General features: G+C 42.1%; 1 protein-coding gene across 2 annotated transcripts; it reads left to right on the top strand.

Moving 5' to 3' along the window:
- The first annotated feature begins 940 nt into the window (after positions 1 to 940).
- Positions 941 to 5,948, top strand: LOC123145989 (probable cinnamyl alcohol dehydrogenase 5). Of its 2 annotated transcripts, none has more exons than XM_044565545.1 (4): positions 941 to 1,038; positions 4,581 to 5,208; positions 5,482 to 5,635; positions 5,722 to 5,948. In XM_044565545.1, the coding sequence occupies exons 1-4, from the start codon at positions 941 to 943 to the stop codon at positions 5,946 to 5,948; spliced, it is 1,107 nt and encodes a 368-aa protein (XP_044421480.1). The 2 variants fall into 2 exon arrangements, with proteins under 2 accessions (XP_044421480.1, XP_044421479.1); XM_044565544.1 differs by lacking the exon at positions 941 to 1,038 and adding an exon at positions 1,572 to 1,924.
- The last annotated feature ends 7,136 nt before the right edge of the window (positions 5,949 to 13,084 follow it).

Genomic DNA, 13,084 nt, shown 5'->3' with positions numbered 1-13,084 from the left:
AAGAAGATAGATCACTTTGACCAGAAGCATTGCAATAGTTTTTCAAAAGTGAGGATAACTTATTAGCTCTATTTGTACTGGCCTTGACGAACAACAGGCCATCAACACACAAAAAGTAAGAGTTTTGTGTGGTGGAAATTATAAATTGGTACGATCCTTATTTATGTTTGGGATTTGATATACATAAAAAATATATTTAGGAATCACAACAGGCTTCTTTTGATTCAAGGGTTTTTGATCTGGTAGTTAAAAGGATACAAAAACAATGAATTGAGCTTAACTTAGTTGGTTAGATTTCTCGTGATGGGACTTGCACATCTGAGTTCAAGTTTTAGACTTTGCGCGGATGCTCGTATGTTCCTCGATTTGGTATGTCGGGCGCATTAACAAGACTTCATCAATTTGAAGATACGTCGGCTTGTTCTCTCTCGAAGGTGCTCAGCCATATCTCGGGTATATGTGCACACGTTTGAGTACGTGTGCGTGCGCCTCAGTGTGCGTGATCGTTTACGTCTATATTGACTGATATGTTTTTGAAAAGAAAAGAAACAACGAAAACGTCGCAGTCTTGTTTTGTTTTCACCCACTCGGGATGAGACGGAGAGGGGAAGAAAAGTCTGGCAATGGCATTATAGTACAACTGGAGACGGAGATGTGTAGGTAAGGCGGAGAGCAAGTGTTTTGTTTCCTCTCGGCAATTCATGCACACCGACGGGACAGTGGCACTGTTCACACCCACGCTGCGCTCACCACAACCATCATACCTCGGCCGACCGGCTCAGCGATGACGCACTCTGCTGCATATCGAGATGTATAAAAGGCGGCCATGGAACCTCCTTTCGCCTCATCGGTCGCCGTTGCAGCCAGACAACACAACAGAGACGCACCGCCACGCCTCAAGAACTAATTCTCCGGCCGGCAGGTCCTCGCGTCAGTCAGGATGGCACCCACGGCGGCGGAGCAGCACACGAGGAAGGCGGTGGGTCTGGCGGCGCGCGACGCCTCCGGCCACCTCTCCCCGCTCGCCATCACCCGAAGGTACGTACGCACGCACGCAAGCCAGTAGCTCTCTCGGCGCCGGCGGTGTAGCTAGAACGCCTCCGCATCTGGAGACAGCGTCTTTGCCGTCGCTACGTTCGCGCGAGACGCGTCTATGCGTGGCCGGGCGCCGCCGTCCGATCATGCCCCGGCCCTTGGTTGCATGCGCCATGCATGGTTCCTCCGTGAAATAATCTCAAAACAGGCTCCCACTCTGCTTTATATATAAAGCAACATCTGAAAAAAAAAACACGGCCGAATGATACAAGACAGTGATGTAGCCCTCTTATAAAGCCAATCCTGTGACAACCGGCAGACACAGAACGAACGCAACTATGATACCAGCAAAGAGCAACGGGAGAACTAACACACCCCACGCTACGACATAGCACACCTAAGCTCCACGACAACGCCTCCAAGAGGGAGAATGGCGCAGAGCGTCACTCGTGTCCACACGGACAAAAAAACTTCACCCGGAGCCCTGGCACAGAGAGAAGAACCACAACGACATCTTCAAGAAAAGCGCGGCACCCATGGGTGTCGCCGTCGTCGGCGCCAAGGCACGGAGCCACCACAAGGCCGCCATGAGGAACGTGACAGTGTCAGATCCCCAGATCTGGATCAGGACGCCGCACTCCGCGAGAGAGGGAACGTCCGAGCGACCCGTCGCAACACCTGTCATTGCCCACACAGCTCGGGAGGAGGGCCACAACCACCGCAATGATGCCCGCCGACGAGCAACCATGCGGACCGCCATCTGGGCTGCCGCCCCGGCATCCCTGCTACGAGAAAGCGTGCACCGCCCACACCACAAGGCACTCAACCATGGTAGGAAGAGTGACGACACAACATCCACTTCTAGCCCAGCATCAGTCTCCGAGTCTGGGTCAGCACCTCCACCGTAGGAGGCACCAACACCTATGTTCCTAGCCAATCCCGGTGGACTGGGATGGACACGACTCCGAGACTGCCGACGGCCGCCGGCGAGCCAGCCCCCGACCCTTGGCCAGACGAGCTCACACGCACTGGCGCCGATCCGGGCCTGACGCAAGGCTAACACGACCACCACCATCGAGCACCATACCCGGCCGCGAGGAGACCCGCGAGCACATCCCGGGCGAAGCCCAACCTCTCCTATCCGAAGCACTTGCTCCGATCCGGCCGGAAGCAGTGGCCTAGCCCAACTTATTTATCCCATATATATATTATCCTTTTTTTCGATGCAGATTCTCAAAATAGTCTCCCGTGGAATGTGGTTTGTTTCCCTAGATTTCCACGTACTGGTTTTTGGGTTGCTTTCTGTGCTATTTTTGTGAAATTCGGCCTTAATTTGCAAATAGTATGAATTGTCATTTGTCCAGTACAGCCGTAACAAATAGTGTGAATTATCATAGTGTGAATAATCATGTGTCCAATACTACAACCGTGACATCAATACCGTCTTTTTTTGGTTTTGGAGTTTTTAGGCGACGCCACTGTTAGTCGTAAAAGCCGCATACATGTGATGTGTCATTCTCAGTGACTCGTCACTATTAGCTTGTAGTACTGTTCATTTGCCTCTACACGCGTGTGACCTTTACTATTCCTATATATGGTATGAATCAAGTGGCTCATGTGGGCAAACCTAAATGGCACAGCTGTTTCAGTGACTTCATTGATTAGTACTCCCTCCCTTCACTATTATAAGATATTTTGGATATTTCAATATAAACTATATATGGACCGAAGCAAAGAAATAGTGGATACATTTGTCATTAACGTCGACACTAGCCTTTTTCAGTTTTGGAATCTTTAGGCAACCTACTGTTAGTTATAAAGGCATATACATGTGATGTGTCACCCTCAGTTACTTGTCACTATTAGCTTGTAGTACAATTCCTTTGCCTTTGTGCATGTAGCCTTTGCTCTTCCAGTGTGTTGTATGAATCAAGTAGCTCATGTAGTCATGTGGGCAAACCTCAACGGCACACCTGTTTCAGTAACTTCATTGATTAGTACTTTACTAGGACTTGACTGGCTGGCAAAGAGGTTGTAGCGATTTTGATTTCTTTATTACTCATTAGCTTATTTGGATTAAAACATCTTGATCAGAAGAGGATTTAGTTTCCTAGAACTTCTGCTAGAGAATAAGCTAAGCAATTTAATTGTCATCACATCTTTCGTAAATAGTGAATACCTAGCTATCTAGGCTAGTTTAATGCAATCATGCAAAGGTACCATCACAAGTTTGTCATAAAATTCATTTTATATTTTTATTTTACTTACATATACATATAAAGTAATGCTACCAACATGTGGGCACACCATGCCCATTACGAAGCAATAGTTTGCAGTGGGAAATCAAAGACTCTTGGAATTCGTAGATGGTGCTAGTGGTTTTATGTTGTTATCGTAGATGCGCTAGTGTGCTATGAGCTGTATAAAGTGGTTGATGGATGGTTTTAGGATCTGCAGTCCTAGAATTTGCTTTGCAAATTATTTTCTAAAATCTCTAATGTTCTGAAGAGTACGTAATAATAGGCTGAATTATGTGATATGCTCAAACGAGTTAAATCATTTGTATGAATGATAAAATTCAGCAGATTGATTAGACAAAAACAATCAGCAAAACAAAAATTGGTCATTTGCATGTATAACTGATTGTTTGGCTTTTGAACCTTGTTGACCGTGTTGGTGGGTGTGAGTGGTGTTGTGAACCTTGTTCTTGAGGGATTCAGTTATCTAAAGCCAGGCATCTGCCTCTTGATAAAAAAAATAAAAAAATGAGACTAGTTGCATCAGTGAGCACTGAATTGAGTTGATAGAGAAAACCATGATTTACTTGTGAGATTTATCAGCCTGATTTACACACTTGCATGTACTCCCTCCATCCCAAAATACTTAAAGTTCTACGTTTAGTCTAATTCAAACTTCTTTAAGTTTGACCAAATATATAGAAAAATATACAAACATTTTCATAACCAATTTAGTTTACTTAGATTCATCATAAAATACAGTTTCATACTACATAGATTTGACTTTGTAGTTATTGGAAAATTTTCCTATAACTTGGTCTGGCAACCTAGAACTTCAATATTTTGGAACAGAGGTAGTACGCAATAGCGTTTCTTTTTAGAGAATGGTTCTTCTACACCCACTCTCGGTGCACCCACGCAAGAAAACATATCAAAACATTTCGAAAAAATCTGAAACTTCGTGAAAATGATCATCAACAAATGTTATGGGAGCTTGCAAAATTTGGTGGTCAAATAACATACAAGGAGCTCTCTACAAAAAAGATAAAATCACTGAAAATTAGTCAAAATGTACGTGCACTGTTTGAGCAGATTTTGTAATTTTGTCTTTTTTGTAGAGCGCTTCTCGAATGTTATTTGACCACCAAACTTTGCAAACCCTCATAACATTTGTTGATGATCATTTCCACGAAGTTTCAGTTTTTTTCTAAATGTTTTGATATGTTTTCTTGTGTGGGTGCACCGTGGGTGCACCGTAAGTGGGTGCAACCACTACTTTCTTCATGTTTCTTATGATTCTTTCTTCAGGGGCACTGGAGATGACGATGTGGTGATCAAGATTCTGTACTGCGGGATCTGCCACTCTGACCTGCACAGCATCAAGAACGAATGGAAGAACGGCAGGTACCCCATGGTCCCTGGGCATGAGATCGCCGGCGAGGTCGCTGAGGTCGGCAAGAATGTGACCAAGTTCAAGACCGGCGATCGTGTGGGAGTCGGGTGCATGGTGAACTCGTGCCAGTCCTGCGAGAGCTGCAACAAGGGATTCGAGAACCACTGCCCGGGTATAATTCCCACCTATAACTTGGTCGACCTTGATGGCACCATCACCTACGGCGGCTACTCCAGCATGGTGGTGGTGCATGAGCGGTTCGTTGTCCGGTTCCCCGACACCATTCCGCTGGACAAGGGCGCGCCGCTGCTGTGTGCCGGCATCACCGTGTATAGCCCCATGAAGTACCATGGGCTGAACGTTCCCGGGATGCACCTCGGCGTGCTGGGACTGGGCGGGCTGGGCCACGTCGCAGTCAAGTTCGGCAAGGCCTTTGGGATGAAGGTGACGGTGATCAGCTCGTCGCCGGGGAAGAAGCAGGAGGCCCTCGAGCGGCTAGGCGCTGATGCCTTCATTGTCAGCAAGAGCGCCGACGAGATGAAGGTACCAATCAAACAAGACCACATATATAGATTTTCAGTCTTGCTAAATCTCAGTGACTAAGGCTTGGTCATATTCGTGAGATCTTACATTGAGATCCATGCAAAAAAAAAAATCAGTTATTTTGTCTTTTTCTTCCTTACATGTTATGTCACTTGATAAGTCTAAGTCGAGTGAGACCTAGTCGCACCCATAGATTTTTCTCTCTCTCCGGCAGAGATCAAAACATGAGTATTGGTCTGCTTACTGTTTAATTTAAATGTGTGGTCTTTGCAGGCTGCGATGAGTAGCATGGATGGCATCATAAACACGGTGTCTGCAAATATTCCCATGGCCCCTCTCCTGAGGCTACTGAAGCCCAACGGCAAGATGATCCTGGTTGGCCTCCCAGAGAAGCCTATGGAGATCTCTCCCTTTGCTCTGGTTGCCGGTAAGTCCTCCGACCTCACAAGCCTGGCTAGCTATATATCGTCTCCAGACTCACAAACCTATGTACACACATTGTACGTGTGGCAGCGAACAAGAACCTGGCCGGGAGCTGCATCGGCGGCATGAGGGACACCCAGGAGATGCTGGACCTGGCGGCCAAGCACGACGTGACGGCTGACATCGAGGTGATCGGCGCCGAGTACGTGAACACGGCCATGGAGCGCCTTGCCAAGGCCGACGTCAGGTATCGATTCGTCATCGACATCGGCAACACCCTCGACAAGGCCGCCGCCGCCGCCGTCGCCGCCGAGTGACTTAGGCTCTCTGCTTTGAGGCAAATACCCTGGTGGTACATTAAGTTGCATAGGATGACCACTTTGGTTCTTAAAGTTGAAAAATACATAAAACTGGTGCTCAAACTTGTTTCGTCATGCAAATACGGTGCAACTTTTGTTTGTAGCCATAGACGGTGCCTACTTGGTGTGCCAGCGTGGCACCTGGCCCACGGTTAGTGACTGAGCATCGCATTTTTGTGAAAACCCCACTGAATTAGTACTAAATTTGGTTAAAAAAAAGGGCTTGGAACGCTGGGAGCCCACATGTTAGTGCATAGTGCAAAGATAATTCCTTTAAAAAATGGTACACACTAGAAATCGAATCGGCGACCTCGTGAGGGGTTTGTGCCTATGGCGCTAGCCAATATGATAGAAAATGTATTTTATCTAAACAAGATACCAAGTACTTAATCTTTTTTTGAAGAAATACTTAATCTATGTATTATAACAGAACACCGTCGTGGCCCTTAAAGGACCGCAGTTAGTGCTGCCCATTTTTTATATGTTTTATTTTTTATTCTTTGTTTATAGGAATTTGTGAAAATATATAAATTGTCATAACAATAATAAAAATAAGTTAGAATATTTGTGTGTTATACGTAAATTACTTTAAATATGATCACACAATTTTTAAAACTATAGATTTAACATTTTAAAAATATTCGTATAACTAAAATAATACTCCCTCTGTTTCATATTAGTTGTCGCTGATTTAGTATAACTTTGTACTAAATCAACCGTAATGAATATGGAATGAAGCGAATATTAATTAAGTACAAAATTATATGTATAAAGTGTTCACATATTTAGTAAAAAAAATAATGAAAATATAAAAAGTTTTGTATACATTTAAATATATTTTCATATACTTTAAAAATGCTCATGTTTTCAATCAAATATATTCATGTACAATATGTGTTCAAGCTTCAAGACAATATTTTTTTGTTTCAAAAAGTGTTCACATGTTTTAATAAAGTTTTTTTGTTTGCCAAATTTATATATTTTTTAAACTAAAATAAATATAGATAGATGCATGAAAAAAATACGAGCCTTGTGTGCCAGGAAAGTAGTTCCCCAAATCATATGTATTATTGTAGTTACATGAATATTTTCAAAAATAATGCATGAATATTTTTAAGTATGATTAGAATTTATTTATTTACAATTTTCTAGAAAAGATAAAATATCTAAGATATTTAAAATGGGCCCCACTTACTCCGGCCGAGTAATGCCCCATGAGGGTGTTGGTAATAATAATTTAAGTGCTCTGTATCCTGTTTTGAACAAGAAATGTTTTCTAGCCTAGTGGCTAGCGCCGTAGGCAGAAGCATGGTAGGTAGACGCTTTGATTCCCACTACTTTCCTTTTCCAAACAAATTATCTTTTTGTACTGTTTATTGACATGTGGACCCGATGCATAGTGGTGTTCTAGGCCTTTTTTTTACCAATTTAGTATTAATTCAGGGGTTTTTTTCACAAAAAAATGCGATGCTCAAGACATTAGCAGCGGACCAGGTGCACGTACGCCACCTAGGCACCGTCTACGGCTACAAACAGAAGTTGCACCTTATTTGTATGGCCAAACAAGTTTGAGCACCAATTTCACGTATTTTTCAACTTTAGGCATCAAAGTGGTCATGTTGTGCAACTTGATGTACTACCGGTGTATATGCCTCCTTGCTTTTGTCAATAGTAACAAGAGAGACAATTAATCTGAATTTCTATTTTTTGTGTGTGAAAGCGTACGCCCGCAGGTATACGCGCTACTTGTATTTATATGTGAAGGAAGCCAGCCTTCTTTCTAAAAAAAAAATGAGTGAAGGAAGACGGTACATGAATTCTTCTTGAGCTCTTTGGCAGATGTTGCATGATATCCCAAGAAATCATATGTGACATACACCATCAGTTTTCGAACCGGGTTCCCCTAACGTAGTAAGTAAGTGGTTCTATTATTTCAAACAGGTTTTTTACGGTACCTTATACTGCTAGGAGCGCTGAGCAGTATAGATTAAATCTGGCCGTATTTCAAAAAGGAAGTTACGTTGGAAGATGCAGCATTGTGTATCAAAATGAAAAACACTATTTATGGTCCTTACCTATGTAGGAAGTGTAGAAATTAAACACCATCAACTTGGACACCGTTCATTTTGTTTAAGCCCTTTTACTACCAAAGTTGATTTTACATTTGAGAATATTTTCTATTGACGGTTGAGGTGGCGCATAGTTTTTGTGTTTTTTTTTGCTTGCTTTACTAGAATACTCGGTGCATTGATGAGAATTCAAAATGGTGGTAATTAGAAATTACTAGCTAGAGAAATCATGCATGCTAAAGTAATGAGATATCACATGAGGTTTTCGCGAAGGTCCTCTCTCTCTGGCTCGCCTCGAGGCTCGGCGAGATCGTGTCGACTAATCAGAGAGTGCCTTCATTGTTGGATGGACCGTTCACGACAACTTTGTCCTTGTTCAGCAAACGGCGCGCCAACTCCACAATCTCAAGAACCATCAAGTGCTCCTGAAGCTCGATATCGCACGCGCCTTCGACACAATCTCAAGGCCCTTCCTGCTAGAGGTTCTTCAACACCTCGGTTTTGGCAGACACTGGTGCGAGTGGGTTTCCATCCTCCTCTCGACTGCTTCGACGCGGATCCTGCTCAACGGCACCCCAGCCCCCCAATCCACCCCCCACGCGTGCGGCCTGCGGCAGGGCCACCCCCTATCCCCATTGTTGTTCACGATCGTCATCGATACACTCAACTCCCTGCTCTAGTTTGTCGTCCGCTTGGGCATTCTTCAAAGGTTAACGGCGAGGCACGCCGCATCCATCACCTTCTTGTTTGCGGACGACGTGGTGATCTTCTACCATCTAGACCCACACCCCCCAGCTGGCAGCTATCCGTGAGCTCCTGTGGGTATTCGAGGCCGCTTCTGGGCTTTGCGCCAACTTTGCGAAGTGCTCAGCCACGCCCATCGGGTGTTCCCCGGAGGTCTCCGAGGCAATTGGGGAGGCACTTTCTTGCCCCATCACCGCCTTTCCAATCCACTTGTATGAAGGAGGAGCAGGCTTTACCACTTGATCTGCAGCTAGTTGTGAACAAATATGGTCAAACTTGCTATACATTCTGAATTCTTTTTTTATGAAATTTTGGTGAGAAAAATAACTAGAAATTCCAAAACTATCATCTTCGAAAGAACAAAAATTCTTAATTGTTTCCAAATGCCCGTTACACAATCCAAAAATTTGCCATGTTTTTTGGCGAACAAATTTTCAAAACTTGCCATCAGCATTTATATATATTTTTTGCATGCTTCCATTACGAAATCTCAAAGTTGCCAGCTTTTTAGAGGAGAAATTTTCCAAATTTACCTTGTGCATTTTTATTATAGGAGCATTGCAATTTAATTATTTAGACAATGAAAATTATTCAATTAATCCATGACAATTTTTATTAATTACCATGGCATTTTTATTATTTAGACCATGGAAGTTTTTGTAGGTACATGCTAATTTCATTTTTTTAGATCATTGCAATTTGTTTCAATGGGACCATGGCAGCTTTATTATTACACCTTGAAACTTTATTAATTAGGCCATGTCAAATTTATTATTTACACCATGTCAAATAATTAGACCATGGCAATTTCAGTTTCATTAATTAAACTCTTGGCAATTTTCTGTGCCTTTTACATCTTTTTTATTTCATCTTTGGACCATGACAGTTTTATTGGACTTATCTAGACAAAACATTTTTTTTCTATTGAAGTTGCCATCGGACCAATTATGTTGCTTTAGAAACTAGAGTGTGGAAATTTTAGCTCTTGTAGATGCCATGCCACATTTGTTTTTTAAATATAACATGGTTAAATTTTGAATTAGAGGATGGTAGTTTTATAAAGTATAGCATGGCAATCGCAGATATTTGTTCTCTGTCCTTTATGCATCGGATTTAAAAAATATGACGTTTTTCAAATGAGCTAATTGGGCCCACCTCGCCTTTTCATTGACGCTTCATGGGCCGGCTGAGGGTTTGCATGGACAAGATCGTCCTAGCGAACGTCGAAAGGGAACACAGTGGTTGACTCGACCCTTTTCTTGAGGGGAACGAATCGTTCGCCCAGGTCCTCCCAGAGCTGACAAACTGCCAGCTATTTGGGGTTCAAAAGCAAAAAGGAAAATGAAAATGTCACAATCTTGTTTTGTTTCCACCCACTTGAGATGGAGAAGGAAGAAAAGTCTTGCAATGACAATAAAGGAGAGGTCGTTCGCCAGGAAGCTGGTGTTGGAGCTAAATCCGGCAGATCTCCGGTAGGGGGTCCCGAGCTGATGATCTTGGCACAATGGTAACAAGAAGTAAAGGAACACAATTTTTACCCAGGTTCGGGCCCTCTCCACCTACAAATTTTACCAAGGTGAAAGCCAGTTTTATTATTTACACCTTGCAATTTTATTAATTAGACCTTAATTTTTTTTACTATTTACACCATGGCAATTTTATTAATTAGACCATGACAATTTCATTATTTAGACTCTTGGCAATTTTTCGTGCCTTTTACAACTTTTTATTTCATCTTTGGACCATGACAATTTTATTGGACTTATCTAGATAAAACAATTTTTCTGGTGAAATTGCCATCAGACCCATGATGTTGTTTTACAAACTAGAGCATGGAAATTTTAGTTTTTGTAGATACTATGTCACATCTGTTTTTAAATATACCATGGTTAAATTTTAAATTAGAGGATGACAGATTTATAAAGTATGACTAGCATGACAATTGTAAAATTTTGTATCTTTGTATTTTATGCATCGGTTTTTTTTATTTTTTGCGACATTTTTAAAAATGAGCTAATTGGGCCTACCTCACTTTTTCATTGACGTTCATGGGCCAACTGAGGGTTTGCATGAACAAAATCATAGTAGTGAACATTGTAAGAGAACACGATGGTGAGAGTGGATTCTCTCCCGTGTACGGGAGGTTCCGTGCATAGATTAGTGCATTGATAACTTTGAATGGCCACCTGCATATAGTGTTTTGCAGCTTTTGGCAGCTCCACCCATCCCACCGCCTATCTTTTTTCTTTTGATGTTCAATTTTCAATCTTCTACATATTTTGAATGATACTTCCAATCTAATTTTTGCTTTCAGATCCATGTTTCTTAAGATGAAAGCTTTCAAATAAGATCCATGTTCAATATGTTTTGACGAGTTTTTAAATTCATTAAGTTTCAACTGCTGACATTTGGTATGCGCGAATGATAAAATCGCAAGTTCCAGCAACTTAAACATAAAACTTGGTGTGATCTCGTGCGGAATCCAAGGACTTTGCGAATCACGAGGTAAATCAGCTGGTCAAGCAAGTTTCAACTACTAAAAGTTGATAAAAACAATTATACAACAAGTTTCAAAACTAAAACTTAAACCCTAAACCCTAAGCCCTAAAGCCCTAAGTCCTAAGCTCAGAACCCTAAACCCTAAAAGCATATGAAATTAGGTAAAACTTGATAAAACTTGGTAAAAAATAATGTTATGATTATCAAGTTTCAATACTGAAACTTACATTTTTTAAAGCTATCGAAATGTATTCAAAACTGGACTTGTTCCAAGTTCTTGTCGCGACGAATACAAATTGCAAACAAAACTTAATTTGGATTTTTGATTCAAAAAATGTAGTAAGTTGAAATTATAAGATGAAATGAAAAAGACATGGAAGATAAGATGGATGGCGCATGCAACTTTCTCACAAAAACATGCATGCATGAGGCCCTCCAAAATTAATTAATGGTTAAGCCATGCAGACAAAGAAGACAAGTATGCATGCATCAAATCTCCAACCAAATGAACGGTCGAGATAGGGGGGATCTTTTTTCTGGCTCTTGAGTAGAACGGATTGTTCGCCCAGGTCCTCCCAAGATGACAATTGTGAGGGGTTCAAAAGGAAAATGAAAACATCACACTCTTGTTTTGTTTTCACCCCTCGAGATGGAGAGGGGACGAAAAGTTTGGCAATGGCATGGTAGCACATGTGGAGAACCCGTGAAGCACGAGTGTGGAGGCAGAGAGGAAGTGTTTTGTTTCCTCTTGATGTCTACTACGCAACCTTCTTCTTGTAGACGTTGTTGGGCCTCCAAGTGCAGAGGTTTGTAGGACAGTAGCAAATTTCCCTCAAGTGGATGACCTAAGGTTTATCAATCCGTGGGAGGCATAGGATGAAGTTGGTCCTCTCAAACAACCCTGCAACCAAATAACAAAGAGTCTCTTGTGTCCCCAACACACCCAATACAATGGTAAATTGTATAGGTGCACTAGTTCGGCGAAGAGATGGTGATACAAGTGCAATATGGATGGTAGATATAGGTTTTTGTAATCTGAAATTATAAAAACAGCAAGGTAACAAGTGATAAAAGTGAGTGTAAACGGTATTGCAATGCTAGGAAACAAGGCCTAGGGTTCATAATTTCACTAGTGCAAGTTCTCTCAACAATAATAACATAATTGGATCATATAACTATCCCTCAACATGCAACAAAGAGTCATTCCAAAGTCACTAATAGCGGAGAACAAACGAAGAGATTATGGTAGGGTACGAAACCACCTCAAGTTATTCTTTCTGATCGATCTATTCAAGAGTTCGTACTAGAATAACACCTTAAGACACAAATCAACCAAAACCCTAATGTCACCTCGATACTCTAATGTCACCACAAGTATCCGTGGGTATGATTATACGATATGCATCACACAATCTCAGATTCATCTATTCAACCAACACAAAGAACTTCAAAGAGTGCCCCAAAGTTTCTACTGGAGAGTCAAGACGAAAACGTGTGCCAACCCCTATGCATAAGTTCACGAGGTCACGGAACTCGCAAGTTGATCACCAAAACATACATCAAGTTGATCACGTGAATATCCCATTGTCACCACAGATAAGCACATGCAAGACAAAATCAAGTGTTCTCAAATCCTTAAAGACTCAATCCGATAAGATAACTTCAAGGGGAAAACTCAATCCATTACAAGAGAGTAGAGGGGAAGAAACATCATAAGATCCAACTATAATAGCAAAGCTCGCGGTACATCAAGATCGTGCCAAATTAAGAAACGAGAGAGAG

Source organism: Triticum aestivum, chromosome 6D (assembly GCF_018294505.1).
Source record: "Triticum aestivum cultivar Chinese Spring chromosome 6D, IWGSC CS RefSeq v2.1, whole genome shotgun sequence".
Classification (NCBI taxonomy): Eukaryota; Viridiplantae; Streptophyta; class Magnoliopsida; order Poales; family Poaceae; genus Triticum; species Triticum aestivum.
The sequence above is the reverse complement of the archived record's forward strand: the minus strand, read 5'-3'. Positions and strand labels throughout refer to the sequence as shown.